The sequence below is a fragment of the Eurosta solidaginis genome, chromosome 1 (assembly GCF_040869045.1).
Source record: "Eurosta solidaginis isolate ZX-2024a chromosome 1, ASM4086904v1, whole genome shotgun sequence".
NCBI lineage: Eukaryota > Metazoa > Arthropoda > Insecta > Diptera > Tephritidae > Eurosta > Eurosta solidaginis.
Window position 1 is genome coordinate 323,422,914 of NC_090319.1, and position 25,009 is coordinate 323,447,922.

The 25,009-nt window shown below is 37.9% G+C and overlaps 2 protein-coding genes across 5 annotated transcripts in view; both read left to right on the top strand.

The window, feature by feature from the left end:
• The window catches only part of LOC137237788 (uncharacterized), a 49,960-nt gene extending 43,629 nt beyond the window's left edge, over nt 1-6,331 (top strand). For 2 of the 3 annotated variants that reach the window (XM_067761966.1, XM_067761967.1), the window contains exon 5: nt 344-6,330. In XM_067761966.1, coding sequence (XP_067618067.1) covers nt 344-483 — 140 coding nt within the window. In that variant the 3' untranslated portion in view covers nt 484-6,330. Of the gene's footprint in view, nt 1-343 lie in introns of all 3 variants that reach the window. The other variant, XM_067761968.1, reaches the window with a different exon arrangement.
• Nucleotides 6,332-13,469: 7,138 nt separating this feature from the next.
• Fancd2 overlaps nt 13,470-25,009 on the top strand; it is a 64,245-nt gene continuing 52,705 nt past the window's right edge. For both annotated transcript variants that reach the window (XM_067761948.1, XM_067761950.1), the window contains exon 1: nt 13,470-13,866. The gene's annotated coding sequence lies outside the window, so the exon portion shown is untranslated. The remainder of the gene's footprint in view (nt 13,867-25,009) is intronic.

Sequence of the window (25,009 nt, forward strand, 5' to 3'; positions counted from 1 at the left end):
TAATTAAAAATATGGTTGTGACTATGGCGTTATGACTATCTGAACTTTAACTCGGTGACAATGTAACATGGGAAGCAAAATTTTCCACTAAATGTCGCAGGAATTGTGATATTCAGAGAGTTTCTGGAATTAATTTGCCGGTGAGCTAGAGAGTGGAAAGATCACTACTAACCCAGAAATTCTTCCATTGAAATTACCTTTTCAGACTGTTCCAAAAACTAGAAAATTCAAATATAAGAAAATGTTTAGAACCTACTTTTGTATTTATTATAAACAATTTTTGTAATTACAACATTTTTAATAGCAATGTAAACAAAAAAAATTGTTTTACTTATTTGTTTAGCAATAACATTGCTTGGCCTTATTTACATACCGAGACATTTGCGTTTGTGGGAGCCCAGCATAGACATGGATGATGAAAATTCACAATTACTAAGGCAAATGACTGGTTTCAAGCGTCGACGCACGAAAAAGCAAATCTAAAATTATGATAATATTTAATTTATCAGTAATATTTTCATATCTATATGAACTTCTAAATATAATACGTATTAAGGGGATTCGTCAAATTGATCATATAGCCTGGCACTGTAGTGTATATTGGTTAAGGCCAGTTTTTCAGTGTGAGCTAAAGCTACAGTTAAATTTAACCAGAGGCTCTATCACTTTCGTTCCTTAAAGTAGAAAAAGTGACAAGGTTAGATTTTGTTTTTTAATTTGGTTTGTGGACTGAGACAATGTTTAATAATCCCAGTTTCAATTTATTTTTCGGAGTATATTATATTATATGAAGCTATGTTTAGCTCCACTAGTATACAAATGCTAATATCAATAAGCCAGAACTATGTGTAGCAAAGATGTTTCGATTGTTGTAAAATGCATGAATGTTCTTTAATTTTTTTTTTTTTAATTAGATTCATGGCAGGGATTTCCCAGATTATCTTCTGAGTATGTTTTATTTAAAATTAATGTTTAATTTAATTCTTGGGGAAAAAAAATAGGTACATATCCCCATTTGCTGGATTATTTTCAAGTTGCATTATTTTTGTCGATTTAAAATTTTTGGTTATCTTATTTTAATATAAGTTTTGTTATGTATGTATATTAGGGTGGGCCTATTTGTATGAACCAAAGTTAACCGATATCGCGCCATCGATTTTTCGATAGGATTTGGGCTCAAGAAAAAAGTTCCACTACGCATACCCAAAAAAATAATTTTCGAGCCTGCGAAATTTAACATTTTTGACTTTTTTTCGACTTTGATTTTTAAGGTTTTTTCATGACCTACTAAAAAAATTTTCATATGTATACCCGACCCAAAAATGTCCGCTAAAAACGTTGTCGATAACAGTTTTTGAAAAAAAATTATTTTTCAATTTTGAATGAAAATTTTACAAGCAAATGAAATTTTTTTAGTAGGCCATGAAAAAAAACCTTAAAAGTCAAAGTCGAAAAGAAGTCAAAAAAATTAAATTTCGCAGGTTCGAAAATTATTTTTTTTGAATACGCGTAGTGGAACTCTTTTTTCCTGAGCCCAAATCCTATCGAAAAATCGATGGCTCGATATCGGTTAATAAATCGACCCAGCTTATGTATATGCAACATATGATGAATTGATTTTAGTATATTTTACATATTTATTGAACTGAAAGTTTTCACGAACTTTAACTAAAATAATTAATAAAAATATTTTTAATGGCAGTGATTCCAAATCTCTATATGTCATTTTCAAGGTTGTTTAAGATGTTGGACTGAATGGTCTGAACGTAGAGTTGTTTGTTTAGTTGATATATTTATTATAAACTTAGAAAAATTATATACATGTTTAGTCCACAATGTGGGAGTTAGTACCGACTGTACATTTAACGGTGTATTAAATCACTTTTTTACAAGGATCCTCTGTCCATTTTTCGGTCTCCTTATATATTTTTGGATCGGTGACGCTATCCAAAAAAGCATAATTGAAACAATGTGAATTGTCAATTGTAGAAATTTGAAAGAACACGTTTTATTTGCCGAAAATTGCAACGCAATTTCTTGCTCACTGTATTTTGACTCACCTATTTGTAATCGGTCTGAATTAAAATCATGTGGTTGATTTGAATTTCTACACAAATTATCCCGACGAACTCAAAACGCGACTGTTTAATATCTGTGTCAGAATATTTTATAGGATACTGACGTCATTTTATTTTATTTTTTTTACTGTATTCTATTTTATTCCTTTGTATTTTATTTTATTTTATTTTCTGTCCGCTTTATTTATTTATTTTTTTAACTTTGCTTTATTTTATTTAGTGTTTTATTTTATTTTATTTTAGAGTTATTTTTTTACTTGATATATAATAAGTCTAAGAAATAAATATATTTAGTCCATAATGTGGGAGTTTGTACCGACTGTAATTATGTATATATTATATGTATATATTATATATAAAACATGTTAACATGGCCTTTGCTTGATAGTTTTATGTATTTTTTGATCGGTCACGTTATCCAGAAAAGTATATGAATGTATATAAAGCGAAAGTTTTATATATGTTTAATTTTTCCTTTAATTTTTACTTATTATTTAAGAATTCATGAGCTTAAAACCGGCTTATAATAATTGAATATTCAATTATTATGTTTTCTAAGAGAAACGTACCATTTCGAAAACCGCCACGTAACCATCATCAGGAAATTTCGTAATGTTGTCAAAGGTTTCACCGAGATTCCTTTTTACTGTTAATTGAAAACCCCATGATAAAAACAACTACGAGGTATAACCTCTCTCTCTTTTGGTCCACCATGATATTTATTTATTTTTTTTGAAGTTTTCGCGCAATACATAATATTTAAATCTCAGAGCAAAAGGGAATCAAAAAATGAGCAAAGTAAAATATTAAAATTTGTTTTTGTTTGAGAAAAACATAAATATGTATGTGTGCAGTTGAGAAATTTTAATTTTTTTCCATTGCTGGAAAACGTCAATAATGTCATTTACGAAGTTTGGAGCTTTTATTTATTTTATAGGTAACATTTTTGTATAATGCGTATTAAACGAATATTTTATTTGCAATTTGCGTATTTTCTTCATATCTATTTTTTTATTCCCTGCCACATGTTTGGTGCCTTTTTTATACGGTTTTATTTAGCTTGACTCTGTGTAGCGGCCGGCCGTTGTGAATGAATTTTGTAATTAAAATTTAAGTAACTTCCCGATAAGCTACAAGCTTGAAACTTGGAATATAGTTCAGAACCCGATGACAATGCAATAATAAGAAAAAAACTCTGATAAGTAGGTGATGCATGGATCGAAATATTTCAAAAAATCGTATTTGTGGTCCGATTTGGCTCATATTTGGAACACATATTACATACATGAATGTAAAGCGACCTATGAAAATCGCCGCTAGGTGGAGCAAGAATCGAGATATAACAAGTAAGGAAGGCTAAGTTCGGGTGTAACCGAACATTACATACTCAGCTGAGAGCTTTGGAGAAAAAATAAGGGAAAATCACTATTTAGCAAACTTAACCTAGGGTAACCCTGGAATGTGTTTGTATGAGTTTCAAATGGAAGGTATTAAAGAGAATTTTAAAAGGGAGTGGGCCTTAGTTCTATAGGTGGGCGCCTTTTCGAGATAACGCCATAAAGGTGGACCAGGGGTGACTGAAGGCGTCAATAAACCAATCCAATCAACATGTTTCATCCCTTTTTTCGTATTTGGCATAGAATTATGAAATTTTTTTCATTTTTCGAAATTTTCGATATCGAAAAAGTGGGCGTCTATTTCAAGACGAAGATAAAGTGAGTTCAGATAAGTACGTGAACTAAGTTTAGTAAAGATATATCGATTTTTGCTCAAGTTATCGTGTTAACGGCCGAGCGGAAGGAACCGATTTCGCCCATTTTCACAGAAAACTGTTATCGTCATAGAAGCTTTGCCTTTACCAAATTTCACAAGGATTGGTAAATTTTTGTTTGACTTATGGCATTAAAAGTATTTTAGACAAATTAATCGAAAAAGGGCGGAGACACGCCCATTTTGAAATTTTCTTTTATTTTTGTATTTTGTTGCACTATATCATTACTGGGGTTGAATGTTGACATAATTTACTTATATACTGTAAAGATTTTGAATTTTTTCTTAAAATTTGACTTTAAAATTTTTTTTTTAAAAAGTGGGCGTGTTCTTCATCCGATTGTGGTAATTTTTATTAACCACACATATAGTGATAGGAGTAATGTTCCCGCCAAATTTCATCATGATATCTTCAACGACTGCCAAATTACAGCTTGCAAAACTTTGAAATTACCTTCTTTTAAAAGTGGGCGGTGCCACTTCCATTGTCCAAAATTTTACTAATTTTCCATTCTGCGTTATAAGTTCAACGCACCTACCAAGTTTCATCGGTTTATCCCACTTTGGTAATGAATTATCACACTTTTTCGATTTTTCGAAATTTTCGATATCGAAAAAGTGGGCGTGGTTATAGTCCGATATCGTTCATTTTAAATAGCTATCTGAGATAAGTGCCCAGGAACCTACATACCAAATTTCATCAAGACATCTCAAAATTTACTCAAGTGATAGTGTTAACGGACAGACGGACGGACATGGCTCAATCAAATTTTTTTTCGATACTGATGATTTTGATATATAGAAGTCTATATCTATCTCGATTCCTTTATACCTGTACAACCAACCGTTATCCAATCAAAGTTAATATACTCTGTGAGCTCTGCTCAACTGAGTATAAAAAAAAAGCGAATTTGTGGTCCGATTTGGCTCATATTTGGAACACATATTACACACAGAAATAGAAATCGCTTTATGAAAAAGATCCCGCTAGGTGCGACAGGGATCGAGATATTAAAAATGCTCGTATTTTTGATCCGATTTGGCTCATATTTGGAACACATATTACATACAGAAATATAAATCGCTTTATGAAAAAAAAATCCCGCTAGGTTTGACAGGGATCGAGATACTAAAAATACTCGTATTTGTGATCCGATTTGGCTCATATTTGGAACAAATATTACATACAGGCCGGTAGAAGTGACATCAAAATACTTTGGAGTTCGAGGAGGGACAAGCATACGTGGCGCCGAGTCGAGTAAAGTCTTTGGGAGGATTATGTATTGAGGACTCAGATTGGAACAAATCGTCAGGAAAGAGTCCTTGTAATAAAGAGTCAATAAATGAACTAAATAGAATGAGAAATAATAGGCAATTAAATAAAGACTAAAAACTTGAAAATAAAATAATTAAACAAAATTTTTGAGTTAAACGGTTTTATTGAAAACAATACTTAGATTAATAATAATAATAAAAGCTTGAAAATAATTGTGTAGGTCCTAATTAGGCAGGTCCTAGGTACTAGTCATCAATCTGGGGCGTTGATCAGACAATTAAATTAAAGCGTTGGGCGCGTGCAATTTCTAAAAATGTGAGGCATAGCATAACATGATTAAGGTTCAGTTGGTCCTACTTATGACTATCAATTGAAATTTGACGCGTCTAATACTGTTTTCACACAGACGGCTTATTGAATAATAAAGGCAGTTTTCTACATTAAGACGCTTATTGAGCTCAATCTTCCCTACAAAATTCGAATCTATAATTATTTCATTAGTGACTAATCGAATGCCTAATGAAGTCAAAAGCACAATGCAACTCTGTTGGGAGAGTTCAGTTTCTTAGTTTTTGGTGTGTTCAGTGCTTAAAAATGTCATTTGTCAAAGTAAATGTCATTGTCTGTCATATAGCATTGTCATTTAATTCGCTTGACATTTCATCCTTCATACTAATCGAGCAGCTACTTATGTGTGAAAGCAATAAATTTACGATTTCATTAGAAGGTGAAATGAGATCATTAAGTTTCTGTGTGAAAACAGTATTACGCTTTTATTTAATTTTTTGATCAACGCCCTAGATTGATGAGGAGTGTGATGACTAGCACCTAGGACCTGCCTAATTATTTTCTTGCTTTTAGAATTTTTTTTACTTAATGTAAGTATTACTTTCAATAAAACCGTTTAACTAACAAATTTTTTTAAATTATTTTATTTTACTTTATGGTTGAGTTGTGAAGAAAAACTGCTCTTGAAGACGCCAGAAAACGAAGTGTGATTCTGGGTATCAACTAGGGCTAATTCACAGTTTAAATTAACTAGGTGCTTAAATTTAGATGAATCTTAATTGACTTGCATATAGCCATATAGTCAACTGAAAGATATCCAAAGGCTGGAACTAACTTTAAGGAACTTAGAATATATTTTGGGAGTTGCTACCTAAAAGGGATACTCTTGTAACACCCTGCTTTCCAATTTATAAGCAACCTTGCGTTCGAATCTATGTAGCAGTATCCTGCAACCCTGAATGTACTAACGAACAACATCAATCCAGCATGAGAAGGCAGTATTCGTTAAGACGCGATTAAGAGCGGCCACTCGTATTCATACGTTCAAATATTAAATCAGTCTTGTTATGTAAATTAACTGTTCAGTGTAACTAAACTCAATAAATATCTATTTTTGTTTGTAATACTAAAACCAAGAAGCAATAGTCGAATCTTTGCTTTCAGTTCAGAAGTAGGGACGACCGGCCTTAAATCGAATACGAGTGGCAAAGTTAAGTGCGCGCGCAAGTAGAATCTCAAACGGTGTAATTTTTCACAAACGGCTCCGCCGAAAACGCTTAAGCGACGGCAAACTCGCCATTTCACCAAAAATCGATTAAAATTCGCAAAGTGTTGTGCAGAAAAGCATAACCCAAATCGTTTAACAAATGGGTACAGTAGAAGTTTAACCCAAATGTTGAGAACATTCGAGAATTGATTGCCCGCTACGCAGGGGAAATCACAGTTATACCAACGCCGGTAAAATTTTCCGTGGATACTCTCCACTGGGGAAATAACAAAAAAAAAAAAGCGAAGGTGAAATATTTGCGTTTGACTGACACGATCAACGCATAATATACAGACAGTTTTGAATGCGCATAAACGCAGAAAGTGCGAACGAATACGATATGTGTACATGAGCTTATGAGAACGAGTGTGCATAAGCAAAACGAAAATCAACGATTAGCGAACATAACGAGTAGAAAATAAACGTCAAAACTAAAAACGTAAACAAAAGTAAGCGAAACGAACGAGTGTCAAATAAGAAGTAATTATCAACGTATAGAACATAAACGTCAAAACGAAAAACGTAAACAAAATAAAAGAATCGTAACGAATTGTATAAAAGCTTGTAATGTTATGAAAACGCGATCACAACAATACACGGAAATGTCAGTTGACGCAACAATGTCGGTTAAGATTTCAGATCTGCGAATCGAGCAACTTAAATCAATACTAAGTCAAAAAAGATTGCCAACCTCAGGCACTCGCGCCGAGCTTATACAACGTTTATGCGATAATACAGATTCCGATGAAATTCAGCTACCTAGCGAACAAACGGGTATTGCAAGTGTTAATCTGCAAGCGCAAGTAAATGAGTTACGTGTTAGTATAGACAATATTCTATCGTTATTGCAACAAGGTACGACAACTGCAAATAACAATGAAAACAATCGAGGTACCGATTCCCCACCAATTTCGCAGGTGAGCACGTTAGAAACGGGCGGCAGAAGTCAAACGGTCAAAGAGATAAGCGAGACAATTCCCGAATTCGATCCAACTAATCCCCAGTCGTTAACCGTGGAACAGTTCACAGATCGCGTTAGTAGTGTCGTAAGAGCATACCAATTCGACGAGAAGTGTGTTTTGTTAGCCGTGTATAGCAGACTGCGCGGTGCGGCTCGTATGTGGCTCGACTCATTGCCCAGAGTACACACTACGTGGAATGAATTCTCGAAAGACTTGGTAACAGAATTTGGCATCCATCTCGACGAGGCGCAAATTCATCGCGCGATGGGCGATAACGTTCGGAAAACGAGTGAGCGAATGAATTACTATTGTTTTCGCATATACGCTCTCGGTAAACAGTATCACTTAAGTGAATCTGCAATAATTAATTATATCCGCGCAGGTTTACGACACCGAGACTTACAAATCGCAATCGCAGCAACAAAATTTAAGACCGTGAAAGAAATGCGCGAAACAATCGAAAACTACTTGTTGAATCGCGGTAAAGTTACTGATACCCAACCGAAAAACGCATCCACCAGCAAGCAGGAGCACCCAACCAGCAGTAATGTAAAATCATCTGTTACGTGTTTTAATTGTAAAGAGGCTGGTCATATTTCGAGCAAATGCCCTAAACCCCAACGTCGTGCAAGGTGCGTTGACTGTAATAAGGTGCACCCAAAAAGTGAACCCCAGAACTGCGGTAAACGCGGGTTAGAAATACGTCGATTAGAGGCATCATCACTGGATGAATGTTTCACAAAATATATTTACGTTAAAAAAGAAAAGTTTAAAGCATTTATAGACACCGGTAGTCAGTGCAACATGGTCCGTAAATCAGTCATTGAGTCACTCAGTACAGAACGGGAAGAATGTCAAATACAATTAAAAGGGTTCGGTGGCGGTGCCCATGTTATTCGAGAAAAGTGTTCATTGACTATTGAGGTAGATGGATTATCGCTTGATGCAACGTTTTACATAGTTGACGATATTATGCTTCAAACAGATTTCCTAATCGGCCAGGATATTATAACTAATTCGTCGGTGAAACTAGAGGTCTGTGACGGGAAATCAATATTCGTTAACAAACGGGTCGTGACGCAAAGCGTACCTAAACATATCGACATTTCTCAGCTAGCCTACGCTTCAGAAGATAAAAGCCAACATGAACAAATTACGAGTGTACTTAAAGGTTTCGAAGACGTGTTCGCGGAAGGTTTACACGGGATCGGTAAAACTAGTCTGGTCGAAATGCACATCGATATAATCGGTAATAAAGTCATCTCACAACCACCCTATCGCGTTCCAGCACCAAAAAGGGCTGTAGTTACTCAAATGATCAAAGAACTTAAAAATAACGACATAATCACTAAGTCAAGCTCCGAATTCGCGAGTCCTCTCGTCTTGGTCAAGAAAAAAGACGGCGGCGTTCGGTTATGCGTAGACTATCGACGTTTAAACCAACTAGTTCGGAAGGAGAACTCTCCCGTGCCTAACATCGAAGAGCGCCTACACGAAGCGAAGCAGTACAGGTATTTCTCGGTGCTGGACATGAATAGCGGGTACTATCAGATACCCATTGCACCCAGCAGCCGAAAGTATACAGCGTTCATAACGCCAGACGGCTTATACGAATTCAAGAGAATGCCTTTTGGCCTCACCAATGCACCCATTGTGTTCCAGCGATTAATGGCGATGGTTCAAGAAAAGACCGAGCCGGGCGATATGCTGGTTTACATGGACGACATCTTGGTCGGTAGCAATTCGCCAGAGGAAATGGTTTCGAAACTACGACGTGTTCTAACAGCATTACGCGATTCGGGTTTAACGCTGAACGCTAAGAAATGTAGTTTTATGCGAAAGACGATAACGTTTCTGGGACACGAAATAACTCCGGCAGGCATCGTTCCTGGTGCGGTAAAAACGCAAGCCATATCAGAATTTGCAACACCAAAGGACGTAAGCGACGTACGTCGGTTCCTTGGTCTTAGCGGTTATTTTCGAAAGTTTGTTCCAGGTTACGCTGTAATCTCAGAACCTCTAAGAAAACTACTTCGGAAAGGAACGAAATTCGTGTGGCTGCCCGAACAAAGTGACGCTTTTGAACAGCTCAAGGAAAAGTTAGTCTCGCAGCCTCTACTAGTCGCATACAACGTTAACGTAGAGCACGAAATACACGCAGATGCAAGCGCCATCGGCTTGGCTGGCGTTCTGCTGCAGCGAGATGGTGACGGTCTAAAGCCCATAGCATATTTCAGTAGAGCAACGTCCAAAACTGAAAAGCAGTTTCACAGTTTCGAACTAGAGACTTTAGCGGTCGTAGAGTCACTGGAGCGCTTCAAGTACTATATATACGGCAAGAGAGTGACGGTGAGAACCGACTGCAGCGCCATACGTACAGCAATGCAGAAGAGAGAGTTAGTACCACGTATCGCACGATGGTGGCTCAAAATACAGGATTATGACATCGAAATTCAACACAGAGCTGGCAGGAGGATGGAGCACGTCGACGCTTTAAGTCGTGCCCCTGTAGAGGAAGCTTCCAACGCTGAAACAGCTCATCTACGCATATCTAAGGTGGCCATCGACGATTCCGATTGGCTATTTAGCATGCAGCTGCAAGACGCCAAATTACGTCAAATTGTAAACGAAATTTGCTCTAAGAACAAAACTACGGATGGTGACTACGTACTTAAAAGCGGTAGATTGTTTCGCAACATCAACAACAAAACCTTATGGGTTGTCCCCAAAACATTGCGACATCGAGTAACGCAAGACGCTCATGATCGCGCCGGACATATGGGTGTTGATAAAACAGTTCAACGACTAACAGAACATCTTTGGTTCCCTCGAATGCGCAATTTTGTGAAAAGCTACATAAAAACTTGTGTCGATTGTGCGTACTATAAGCGAAAGGAGGGTAAGGAAGAATCATGTTATCATTACGATGACATTGATCCGATACCTTTCAAGACGGTGCATATTGATCACTTAGGCCCGTTTCCTAAAAGCGCGAAACGTAACGAACATCTCTTAGTTATCGTCGATTCGTTCACCAAGTTTACATTTCTACGACCAGTTAAAAGCACAGCAACTAAAAGTGTTATTGAGGCGTTGAACGACATGTGTAGCTTCACGGGAATGCCTGAAAAGCTCGTAACCGACCGTGGAACGGCATTCACCTCTCGAGATTTCCGAAACTATTGTGCCGAAAACAATGTCAAACATATACTCACAGCTGTCCGTACGCCTAGGGCAAACGGTCACGCCGAACGCACCAACCGTACCATACTTTCTATGCTACTTCCGTCAACGTCAAATGATAAGCGATGGGACGATAATGTCCGCAACGTCCAGTGGTGTATCAACACTATGAAGAACGCAACGACCGGATGTACCCCATACGAGTTACTTTACGGGTTTCATCCTCGAGATATACTCAAGAACAAAATCATTTCGAGCATTCACGATCAACAGTGGCTTAACGACGAAGAGCTAACAAACTTGCGTACTGCCGCGGCAAATCGAGTTAATGACAAACGAGCATTAGCAAAACTAAGCTACGACGCTAAACGTGCAAAACCCAAACAATTCAGTGAAGGTGACCTGGTGCTCGCGGAGAACGAACCCCCTAGCACTGGTTCCTCTCGAAAGCTCGAACCGCGATACAAGGGTCCGTTTATTATCACTAAAAAGCTCGAAAAAGATCGATACGTCGTCGAAGATCTACCTCAGTCGAATCGTTGTCGCAAACATTACGCATCTGTCTACTCGGTGGACAAGCTTAAACCCTGGTGCGAGTTACCTATCGAAGATGATATCGACGACTGTTTAGAATGCAACTATGATGATGGGGACGAGGTCGCCCCATAAGCAGGATGGCCGACTGTAACACCCTGCTTTCCAATTTATAAGCAACCTTGCGTTCGAATCTATGTAGCAGTATCCTGCAACCCTGAATGTACTAACGAACAACATCAATCCAGCATGACGCGATTAAGAGCGGCCACTCGTATTCATACGTTCAAATATTAAATCAGTCTTGTTATGTAAATTAACTGTTCAGTGTAACTAAACTCAATAAATATCTATTTTTGTTTGTAATACTAAAACCAAGAAGCAATAGTCGAATCTTTGCTTTCACTCTTAATAACGCAACAAGTATTATCGTAAGAGGTATGTATATGATAGAATATATATTGTTGGAAATTAAGTTGTACAATTATCAAATCTGAAATAATCCATTATTAAAATCATATGTATTTAAATAGCGTATACAGGAGCCTAAGTGTACACATCGTATTATAAAGTCCACAAAATATTATTTATCACTAAAAAAAAAAATACCTGGGACCGGTTTCCCACTGTGAGCTTAAACGACAGATGAAGCTCACTTTAAGATTGCGTTTTCACTGTTTTTATGAATTTTAGTTGAACACCTAAGTTTAAGCAGCCAATCTTAAATTCTTCTTGTTAATTTATTGAACAAAGTGGCAAAGTTAAGCTCTGATCATTTTTAACTAGAGTTTAAACTCGCACTGAAAACTGGGGCCTTAGTTTAAGCAGGTTTAAAAGTAGTCAACTTTAACCAAGGTTTAAATTCAAATTAAAAACCTTGGGTCTAACCTTACTTTTAAGGTCATTTATGTTAAGATTGTCGGTGAAATTACATGTAAGCCGCTGGAAAACTGGGCCATAATCCTTATGAGGACTTCCATCAATTCTCACACACATATATATACATATATGATTATATACATATACATGCCCTAAAAGAAGTTATATTTTATTTTATATTTACTTAAATTTTCAAACTGCTCGAATTCTTATGTATTGCATTTTGGAATAAATATCATCTTGGATTTAGCTTAGCATTTAAAGGACACATATTTATGATATCTGTTGTTAGCTGAATTTTAAGAAAATTATTCTTTGTAATAAAATTATATAATTATAATAATTATTTCTATTTACTGCGTATTTAATCAAATCATTTTAGCCATGGTAAAGCAATAATAATCTAAGTTGTAGTTCTAATGATAAAATATAAAAATAGTTTTTAAAGAAATTAATAAAGATATACACGAAATAAAATATGTATAATTTGAAGAACAGCAGTAGTGGGATTCATCAATTTGCAATTTACAGACCTTTTGTACGCTAGAGATATACGCCGCCGCTGGCGCCGATTTTTGTCGTTTTTCGCACGCCGCCGCCGAATGTCAAAAATATCGGCGCGGCGGCGGCGGCGGCGCCGTCCGGCGCCTTACTATATTTTCTACTCGTTTAAGACTGTTTAGGCCATTTATTGTTCATGTCGAAAATAGTTGGGATATGATCGAAAGTGGTATCAAAGAATGCGCATCACTGCCAGTTATAACAAACTAATTTAACCCTTTCTAACCGTTCAAAGGCTATTTAAAAAAACATGCACTTTCAATGCTAGCTTAACACGGACTTTGGATCACCCAATACGTTCACGTTTTTATCTGTATACATATTCATGCATTTTTTCTCAAATCGCTTAGCGGTTCTTGTCAATGTGGAAAACCAATTACCCTTATCTACTCTAATCATATATTATATTACACATATGTACATGTAAGTAGATTTTTCCTGCAGTATTAAGGCCAGAATTATACCTCAAACATTGTCGCGTTTTTCCGACGGCAAAACGCGTTTTTATTTGGTACAGAAATTTTTCTCAATTTGCAAATATTTCATTATTAAAATCTCTTGAGATGATTTACATAGTAATTTTAAATTAAACCAATGTGATGGTATCATCAAAATTAATTTTCTATTAAGTTGCATTTGTTTTCGTTTGCACAGAAATTACTCTTTCCAGAAATAAGAAAATATCTGCAACTTAAAAAAACTCAAATTCTGCAAAGAGCTCAACATGGCGCGGAGCGAATTTACCATAAAAATGAGTAGCAAATTGTCAGAATTTGGGAGAAAAGGAATCAGCGATACCCCGACCAAACATTACGTTTGGCATCTCGTCGGTTTGCAGCGAGCATTTCGCTACTTTTTCCGGTTTTGCCCGACGGCAAATCACCAAAAATATATGGGCATGCATCAAGTTAAATAGCTTAAAAAGACAAATATAATGAAATAAAGTGAATAATAAATGTGTAGTGACATTTGAATAAATATTGAAGAACGTTCATTTGGAATTTGGGTGGTTGGCTCTGTATGTGTGTTGCATAAACATCGAAAAAATCAACTCTATAATATTTGTAGGTAGGTATGTAAGTAAATAAGTATTTGATAAGAGGCAGGTTTGATTACCAAAAAACATACCTACATACATATCTCCACCTGCCGCAATAAAACCGCCGTCAAATTATTTAACCTTGTACACATACATATGTGCTTATCGATCAGCTGCTGATCATTGGATATAGATATATGTATGAAAACATAAACACAAACTCAATGCTACATACATTTTTAATAATACGACGAAGGGCATATACATACGTATTTACATATATATACATGGCACGAGACAACAAACGACAGAATGTAGTTGACTCGAGCTCAATTTATTGGTCTTCGGTGGTTGAAAAGTGTTGCCGCTAACCGCAATTAGCATCGGGCTCAAAAAAAGGGAATTTATAGTTAATACTAAAGAACACAGTTTCATTATATCTTTAAGAGAATCATAAATATATTGGCAAAACTATTTCGCATAAATTAGACCCAATCTTGTTTTACTTTTCAGCTATAAAAATCTGGAAAAATTCGAACAAATTATTGCTAAAGGTTTAATAATTCAGAATTTTCAATACGAAGTGTCAGTGTACATTGGTGTCAGAAAAGGCTAAAACAGCAACTTTTGTGTAAGAACTGCAACTTACTTACTTACTTAATTGGCGCTTAACCGTCTAAACGGTTATGGCCGTCCAACAAGGCGCGCCAGTCGCTCCTTCGCTCCGCCAACCGGCGCCAATTGGTCACACCAAGGGAGTTTAAATCGTTTTCCACCTGGTCCTTCCAACGGAGTGGGGGCCGCCCTCTACCTCTGCTTCCATAGGCGGGTTCCGATAGAAACACTTTCTTGGCCGGAGCATCATCTTTCATTCGCATAACATGGCCTAGCCAGCGCAGCCGCTGCGTTTTAATTCGCTGGACTATGTTGATGTCTGCGTATAGCTCGTACAGCTCATCATTAAATCTTCTTCGGTACTCGCCATCGCCAACGCGTAGAGGTCCATAAATCTTTCGAAGAACTTTTCTCTCGAACACTCCCAAAGCCGCTTCATCTGCTGTTGTCATGGTCCATGCTTCTGCCCCATATAGCAGGACGGGTACGATAAGTGACTTGTAGAGTATGATTTTCGTTCGCCGAGAGAGGACTTTACTTTTCAATTGCCTACCTAGTCCAAAGTAGCATTTATTGGCAAGATTGATTCTTCGCTGGATTTCAGTGCTGATGTTGTTGCTAATGTTGATGCTGGTTCCCAAATAAACGAAGTCTTTTACTATTTCGAAATTATGGCTGCCAACAGTAGCGTGGTTGCCAAGGCGCATATGCGCTGACTCTTTGCTCGATGACAGCAGGTACTTCGTTTTGTCCTCATTCACCATCAAACCCATCTTTACCGCTTCTTTTTCCAGCTTGGAGTAAGCAGAACTAACAGCGCGGGTGTTTAGGCCGATGATATCAATATCATCAGCATATGCCAATAATTGCACGCTTTTATAGTATATTGTCCCAGTGCGGTTAAGTTCTGCAGCTAGTATAATTTTCTCCAGCATCAAATTAAAGAAATCGCACGATAGGGGTTCACCCTGTCTGAAACCTCGTTTAGTTTCGAACGGCTCGGAGAGGTCCTTCCCAATTCTGACTGAGCTGATGGTGTTGCTCAACGTCATTTTGCACAGCCGTATAAGTTTTGCGGGGAAACCAAATTCAGACATAGCGGCATATAGGCAGCTCCTTTTCGTGCTGTCGAAGGCGGCTTTAAAGTCGACGAAGAGGTGATGTGTGTCGATTCTCTTTTCACGGGTTTTTTCCAAGATTTGGCGCATTGTGAAAATCTGGTCGATGGTAGATTTACCAGGTCTGAAGCCGCACTGATAAGGTCCAATCAGCCGGTTCACGGTGGGCTTCAATCTTTCGCACAATACACTTGAAAGGACCTTATATGCGATATTAAGAAGGCTGATTCCACGATAGTTGGTGCATTTTGCAGTATCCCCCTTCTTGTGGACTGGGCAAAGAACACTTAGATTCCAACCGTCGGGCATGCTTTCGTCCGCCCATATTTTGCTAAGAAGCTGCTGCATGCGCCTTACTAACTCCTCGCCGCCGAACTTGAATAGCTCCGCAGGCAATCCATCAGCGCCCACGGCCTTGTTGTTTTTCAATCTGGTTATTGCTATTCTAACTTCGTCATAATCGGGCGGGGGGACATATATTCCATCATCATCGATTGTGGGATCAGGTTCTTCATCTCTGCGCGGTGAATTGCTGCCTCCATTTAGGAGAGCAGAGAAGTGTTCCCTCCATAATCTAAGCACTCTCTGGACATCAGTTACAAGGTCGCCGTTTTCATTCCTACAGGAGTTTGCCCCGGTCTTAAAACCTTCCGTCTGTCGCCGTATTTTTTGGTAGAATTTTCGGGCGTTATTCCTGGTGGCTAGCAGCTCAAGCTCCTCGCACTCACGCCTTTCTGCTTCTGCTTTTTTCTTCCTGAAAAGGCGTCTCGCTTCCCTTTTCAACTCACGATAGCGTTCACACACTCCTCTTGTCGCGCTCGCTTTTAACGTAGCCCTGTAGGCAGCGTCTTTTCTTTCGGTTGCAACGCGGCATTCTTCATCATACCAGTTGTTTTTTCGTGGCCGCCGGTAACCAATTTTTTCCTCGGCGGCAGTATGAAGTGCTTTGGAGATATGCTCCCACTGCTCCTGTATTCCTTCAGGATGAGTTGTGCCCTCAGAGAGCAGGTGTGAGAGTCGAGTTGCGAAATCATTGGCAGTCTGTTGTGATTGAAGCTTTTCGACGTCTAGCTTTCCTTGTGTTTTTTGTTCCTTGTTTTTAGCCGCGTTGAGGCGGGTGCGTATTTTGGCTGCAACGAGATAATGGTCCGAATCGATGTTAGGTCCTCGGATCGTTCGCACATCTAAAACACTGGAGGCATGCCGTCCGTCTATCACAACGTGATCGATCTGATTGCGAGTATTTCGATCAGGAGACAGCCATGTAGCTTGATGAATCTTTTTATGCATGAACCTCGTGCTTGATATGACCATGTTTCGAGCACCGGCAAAGTCAATCAGCCTCAGTCCGTTAGGAGAAGTTTCATTGTGTAGGCTGAACTTTCCGACTGTAGGGCCAAAAACACCTTCTTTGCCCACCCTGGCGTTAAAGTCGCCAAGCACGACTTTTATATCATGACGGGGGCAGCGCTCGTATGTGCGTTCTAATTGTTCATAAAAAGTGTCTTTCACCTCATCGTCTTTCTCCTCTGTCGGCGCATGGGCGCAGATGAATGATATATTAAAAAATTTTGCTTTTATTCGAATAGCGGCGAGACGCTCGTCCACAGGCGTGAACGCCAGCACTTGGCGACAAAGTCTCTCTCCCACCACGAATCCGACGCCGAAACTGCGCTTATTCGCATGGCCACTCCAATATATGTCACAATTTTTGATCTTCTTGAGGCTTTTCATGATTGAAAAAAAAAGATGTCAATTTGCATGAACTGATCAAATCAGAATCCTTGAAAATTTGTTATGATAATTTTTATACAAATTAAAAAAACTTTTGAATTTTTTTGATAGAAGTTACTGTGTATTTATTCGGTAATAACTCTTTATTTTTCTTTTAATTTTTAAATCGAATTGTCCATTCTGTAAAGAGATATAACTCTATGATATTTTTGCATGAAAAATATGTTTCAGCGGCATGCGTGAGAGCATTAAAACCCTTAATATGAATCGAAGCTGGAATTTATAAAATCACAAAATTGTGTCTTTTGATGAATTTGTAAAAATGCTAAGTTGCCAAATTTTTCCACAAAGTCGGACAACATGAAGAAGAAGCATTTTTATGAATGGGAAATGAAGAGGAAGCAATATATGAATGGGAAGTTGTAAGAAATTCAGATTTATGTACAAAAGCGTTGTTGTGACATTTCATCACAACTCTTCAGCAAATAATTTTTGTGAAAATATGGAAGTTAGGTTTTGGCCCTTATTATGTATGTCACCGTGAATGTTTGCGTCGCATTCACTCACATTCACCCAGAATTCGTATTATATAACTTCTTACGTATTCGCGTTCGTTCTCTTACGTAGTCACTACGTATTCACTGCGTATTCACTGAGACTGTCAAGCCCAATACGTAGCCAGTATAGCCACTTATTAATTTTGTTATTTTGGAAAAGTTTGCAGTGCAATTTTTTCGGAATAACATCGTTTTAACGAGCTGGCAATATTACAGGGTAACACCTGACAAATGTTACAAACAATTGTAAACAATGGAGAAAACTTCCTCTATGGAGAAAACCATTGTTTACTATATAGTTTGGCAGCTTAAGTAGAGGTTATGTTGCGAATAGAGTGGAAGGCAGTGGACTAGGCAGTCGAATGTCATATAATGAAGGAATGGTGTTCGGAGATTTTTCAAAGTTAAAAAAAAAATGACAAAAGCTTTAATATAAATAAAAATATTGTTTTAATAACAACAAAAATGCCATATATATTCTGTATACATAAATTTGTAAGTATTATCTCACTTGAAAATTAGAATTAAATAATCTAAAGTTTTGTTTTGAAACTGAGTCGAGAACTGTGCGTGTGAATGTGCGAATTTTCACCGATCAGCTGTTAGTTGCGCTACTTGGTAAAATTTACAATGGAGAAAACAGTGTAAAGCAATAAATCAATAGATTATTAATATTGTTTGGTAATATTTTTATGTGAAGTGTTTATTATTGTTGTTATTGACTTTTTGTGAACATGTAAAAATAAATTTATAAAAGAAAACAAACATATGCCTGAGTGTATCACTTTAGCCTCCTTAAACCAAATTTTGTTTCAAGGTTTCTTGTTCGAACTTCATTACAAAATTGCTTCAATGTTCCTTCAAATTGTATGTCGGGGTTGATTCTGGATAAGTAAGAATTTAACATGTAACAGGTATCCAGATTGAAGTTGAGCTAGAGTGACTCGCGTCTCCCTTCTGCTTTCCTTCCCTGCGAGTTTGGGTTATTTAACTATAAGAACGGGGTTCGCAGGGCAATTTCTGGCATAGAGGTCCAGGAGCCGACATTTAATGTCATCAAAGGCATGTGCATCATGGACAATTATGGCAATCAAATTTTCGCCCAGTACTATGACAAAAACGTTCTTCTAACTGTGTGTAGAAAAACGTTTAAATAAAAATAAATGTAAGGCGCGATAACCTCCGAAGAGATCTAAGGCCGAGCTTCTCTTCCAATTTGCGTCGTGCTCCTCTTGATTTTTCCCTACAAATTGGCCGGACGGGACCTACATGTTTTATGCCGACTCCGAACGGCATCTGCAAGGCAGATGAGTTTTCACTGAGAGCTTTTCATGGCAGAAACACAATCGGAGCGCTTGCCAGACACTGCCGAGGGGCGACCCCGCTTAGAAAAATTTTCTTCTAATTGAAAAATCTTATTTCTAAAATTTTGATGTTGCTTTGCCCGGGAGTTGAACCCAGGGCATACGGTGTGATAGGCGGAGCACCCTACCATCACACCACGGAGAAAAACGTTTGGTATTGGAAAATATTATGTTGGCATTTGATGAGATCTGTGATGGCGGGTAAGTGGGAGATGTGTTTTGTAAGTTGTGAAATAGTTCAAGAGCTGACGTGGTTACATCATTTTTAATCAGACTAGATATTAGGCTAACTGAAAGTGTAACAGCTCTTTATAAAGGTTCTTTGTTATATTAAACTAATACTGTAACGTTTTTTTTTTTTGAGACTTTTAAGGTGATGTATGGTAACGCAAAAGACTCTTGAAAGCACAGGGTCAGGTTGCAGTATATCTGATCTTTAAAATAAAAACTGCAACGAAATGCTTAGCATGTAGTTCCTGTTGGGTTTTAACCATGTGGACACTTCAGGCAAATAGGGCGTCACCACCGCGTAACTTGTAATTCTTCGATAATACAGTCTTGACAAATAGCTCCTAAAACCACAACATTGTTTTACCAATCAAAGATGTTCTTCTTTGCACTATCGAAAAAAAACGAATAATTTGCATAGGCAAACGGGGCTGTGAACTGATGTCGTTGTTGTCGTAGCAGTGCTTCGCCCCATCCAATAGGTGCGACCGATCACAAATTTTCATCAATATCCTCTAACGGAAGTCCAAGGAAACTTGCTGTTTCAACAGGGGTGGATCATAATTAGAGGAGTGTTAGAGGACTTGGTTCCACAATACAGTTGAAGAGATGGTTGGTGTCATGTGGGGACACGTTACAAGATGGACATATGTTTAATATGTCGGGGTTGATTCTGAATAGGTAATAGTTTAACCTGTTACAGTATCCAGATCGAAGTTGAGCTAGAGTGACTCGCGTTTCCCTGGGTAGTGTGCGTTCCTCTTCTGAAAGTTTTAGGTATTGTTCTTTGAGTACTGGATTCACCGGGCAATTCCTGGCATAAAAGTCCGACGCCTGTTTGTGGAGTTCACTGAGGACCTACTTGTGTTTTTTGGCTTCATACTGCTGTGTTGTCAGGTGCCGTATTTCCTCATAATGCTTACGGAGATTACTCCTTAAGCCCCTAGGCGGTGTTGGCTCATCAATCAGATGTCTGTTGGGATTCCCATGTTTCTGGGTATTCAACCGGAACCGTTTGGTTAGCATCTAATTTCTCTCCCTGATGGGGAGTATTCTCGCCTCATTGTGTAAATGGTGTTCTGGGGACATAAGGAGACACCCGAGGCGGTTCTAAGAGCAGTAGTTTGGCAGGCCTGTAGCTTTTTACACTGAGTAGTCTTTAGGCTTGGCGATCACATCGGGGAGGCGTATCATGCTATCGGCTAGCCAATTGCTTTGTAAGTGGTAATGAGCGTTTCTTTATCTTTACCCCAAGTGACGCCGGCAAGAGATTTGAGGATTTTATTACGGCTATGGATTTTAGAAATCGAACGTCACACGTAGGAGTTTTGGGTGTAAGACAGACGGTAGCGTGACGCCATCGACGTGGATGTTCAATATGGTCGACATTTGGCGCATCCATGTTATAAATAAAGTCGCCGATGATTTGGTCGGTGACAATGTCAGGGTTCGCGAAGCAAAAGAATTGGAGAGATCAGGAGATAGTTGTCTATTTTATTACCTATCTCATCGATGGGTGGCCCGGGACCTGTAGCCATTATCGTGCAGTGAGGGGCTTCGATATATAGAAGTTAAACAGAAGCGAGGATAGGACACCACCCTGTGGTACCCCTTACCCAATTCCTCTGGGCTTAGATGTTGCGTACCTGAATTGTACCGATGCTTGTCAATCGACAATACGATACACTTTTGAGACTCAAAATAATTCACTACGTTGTTCGAGAATCAGCAGAATCACCGATTTATAAGAACATTTTAAAAAAAGTAGCACGGAGGTATAAATATTAAAGTTATTAAAAAATCCACAATAAAATTATTATTTTTATTTTCCTATTACTCAGAATTAATTTTTGACATAAAACTAAGAAAGACGAAAGATGGTGACAAAACTATAATATAACGATTAGTTATAATCAGTGACTCATTTTAATAGGCTTTTTTTCTTGACTCGAAAAAGTCCGGTTAAAAACTATTCCTTGGTGAAGTTGTATGGGATTCCGGGGATACCCATAGCATTTTCATGACGAATCATGCATCCTTTTTCAAAAAAATCTACACAAAGAAATAAAGTCCGGATATTTATTTTATAAGTCCGAAAATAAAAGGGTAATTCTCTACTTTAGCTCGCAATTGCTAAAACTCGTCCAAAAATATCTGGAGAGTTGCAAAAAGACGCGTCTTTTTGATCCCATGACCACGAATCCGAAAGCGGAAATTGTAAATTTTATTTCTGTCAAAAGATATTTCCAAAAAACGCAAAATGGCCCCGCATCGCTCCGAAACGGGGGGTGGGATCCATAGTATTTGTGCGCAGAACACCTTTCTGCATTGGCGGTCTTCGGCCGCGCTTATAAAAAATACATTGGGTGGGTCCAACACCGGTGTGGAGACCAAATCTATATCCGCCCAAAACACTTTTACCCAGTTTTTCTTGTGGGTACAACAAAATCATCAAAATTACAACAACCACGTGAAAATTTTCAATTTTGTTTGCAAATATCTCCTAAAAAAATAAATAAAATTTCCAATTTCCGCTTTCGGGTTCGTGATCCTGGGTCGAAAGCCCGTCTTTTGACACCTCTTTAGCAGTTGTGAGCTAAAATAAAGAATTACCAATAAAAGTTAAATCCAAACTTATATTTTTTATTAACAGAATAAAAGTACGACCCTATAACTAAGATACGGTTCATCCAAATGAAACGAATTTTTCACCAATCCATTCTCGTAAATATCTGGATTTGAAACCTGTAGGGACACTTTAAAATTTTTGCTTCTAGCACTAGAAACTTGTTATCGAAAAATCATAACCAACTTTTGTTGTTGTTGCAGCGATAAAGAAACTCCCCGAAGGTTTCAGGGAGTGTTATTGATGGTCCTTTACCGGATAAATATCCGGTATGTTCCGGTAACAAGCACCATTAAGGTACAAGCTCGACCATGTCGGGAACGATTTAATATGACCACATTGAACCTTCTAGGCCATACCAACATTTTTTCTGAGGGACTTTTATTACAAAAGGAATAACTGTTCTGGTCCCTGGCTATAATTTGTATAGGCTTCGCTTATATTTTTTTATTCCTGTAAAATTTTTTGATGAAATATACATTGAACGAAGCTCTAAATATAACCTTTATGTCTATGGAAAATTTCAATCTTTTTTTCTCGAAATGCTAAGATTTTTACTCAAAAATTATAAAAAAAACTACAATGAAAAAACCAAGTGAATGAAGCAAACGCGACCCAGAAGCAAGTGAATATTTTGACAGTAAAAATGAGTGTTCGTGACACTTTGCGTCGCTATATAATACGAAAAAACGTAAGACAATCACCTACAATCACCGATAGTCACAGAGAGTCACCGAAGAGAATGAATGCTCTTATATGATACGAATTTGGTTTCACTTGGGTGAAAGCAGGCATGCTTAACGAACGAAACGATATCATTTCGTTACGATAATCAAATATCGTTTCGTTCGTTAAGCATGCCTGGGTGAAAGTGACTCTTCGCGTCGCTTTGCGTTATACATAATAACGCCATTTGTTATGAATGTTGCGCGTATGCACACACATATTTATATGTATAGGGCGTGTGAATGTACTCACATTTGTTTGATTAAACTAACGAAGGTGATGTATCAATGCAATTTGGACAAGTAGGATAGGAATGCATTTTAGTTTGTTTAGGGATATGTGTTGTAGATACTTACGTATAACTAAATAAATAACAAGCAGTAGGTTTAAAGTTTTGAAATCAGTATAATTAAATTAAAAGAAATAGGTATTATGGTTACATAGTTTTGCTAAAATTACAACAAGTAGGTATTTATACATAACAACAACTACTACCTGAAATTAAAGAGAAAACCTGAAACGAAAAAATAAAAGATAGGTAGGTACATAGGCACTAGAGGTTTACGCCGATCACTTTATCGGCGGCGCGCCGGCGTACGTCGTGTTCTTACTTTAAAATCTTGATTTTTCTATTTAAAAAAATAATATTTAGGAAGGGTTTTGTTTATATGTATTTAAGGAAATCAACGTGTTGGCCATTTCGGATAGATTCGGGGTTTTTGCATCAAAAGACCGTTCAAAAATTTTGCAGGAGTAGCTCCTTGCGAAGGGATTGCCCTCGTTCGCTTGCTCTAGAGAGGCTTCGAACCTAACCCCGGTCTATGGAATTGGTACTGCTGCGTCTGCTGAAAAGAAATAGAGATACACAAAATAGTCACAATTTTGCCTGTATATCTCGTGCAAAGCGTAGTTCCACATAGGGTTAACTCCTAATAATCGTCGCGAACACAATTTCTTTAAATCATTTGTCGCTCCTTGGCGGTCACGCATAAAGGCGACTTAGGGTTGCTATTAATGGTCTATTAATACTCATGACTCTCGTGGCACAGGGTGTCTCCAGTTTTTTCGGCTGTTTTTAAGAGCTATAATTCCCGATGTGCGAACAGTAGGGATCCCTACCACCAGTCACTACCACGTCTCCTGAGCCTCACACAATATGCCAGCACAGAAGCTATATCACTGCGGCTTCGAACTCATACCTTCGTTTGTGTTCACAACATTGACTTCAATAGTCTTCGTTAAATCAAATTTAGAATGAAAGTCGACGGATTTTAAGTTGAAAGTTGTTAACTACTGTTTTCCGGCCTTACGATATATGTAGGAGCTCATTATGGATGACCGCGTAGCTTCAGTTTTCAGACAAGCTCGACTGTCCACTACGTTAGGGTAGTATCACACACGGTCATTAGTTCCACTGTCTTGGGAAAGCTTTTGCTTCACCACTTTGAGTGTTCTTGCGAAGGACAAAGCCTCACCTGGTAGATATATGTGCCTACGTATTGACATTTGTAAAAGGAACCGTAACGTGTACGTGATATTTAAACTTGGTTGATAGGCTATAATCAATGCGATTCACTCCAAGGGACTAGTTTTGGATAGGGCCGCCAACTTGCCAACTTTAGGAAATGTCAAACCGGGAGACTTGGGTGTTGAAGGATGAAGTGTGAAAATCAAAATTAACATTTCAGACGCTATTGTATAGATTCGCTTTTTCAAACCCTTCTCATAAGTACATATATCCTCAACTTAAGTATGAGGTAAGAATAATTTCAAAGGAGTGTTTATGCCCCTAGAACTAACAGAAGCTAACGATACATTTATGTATGTATATACAATCAATATAAACTACGCTACACACAAAGAAACACATATGTTACCGACAAAAAAAATTAATTCATTTGGGCCGCCCTAATTTCAGTTTTTACCATCACAGCAGATTAGAATATCACTAGCACTGAGTATGTGCAAACAAATGTGCATACCTACAAACACATGATGTAGATATGCAAACCACCCTCTATTGCACTATATAATAATCACGTCAGAAAAAACTGAAAATAATAGCCGTGTTTTTTAACACGCGCGTATACGTTTCGTTTGCGCGTGTTAGAAAACGCCTATCTTCGCTTAGATAATGCTTAGGAGACCCATCTAGCGGCTGTGGTAAAACAACTAGCTACAGCAACAGGGTGTACCGAAAAGCG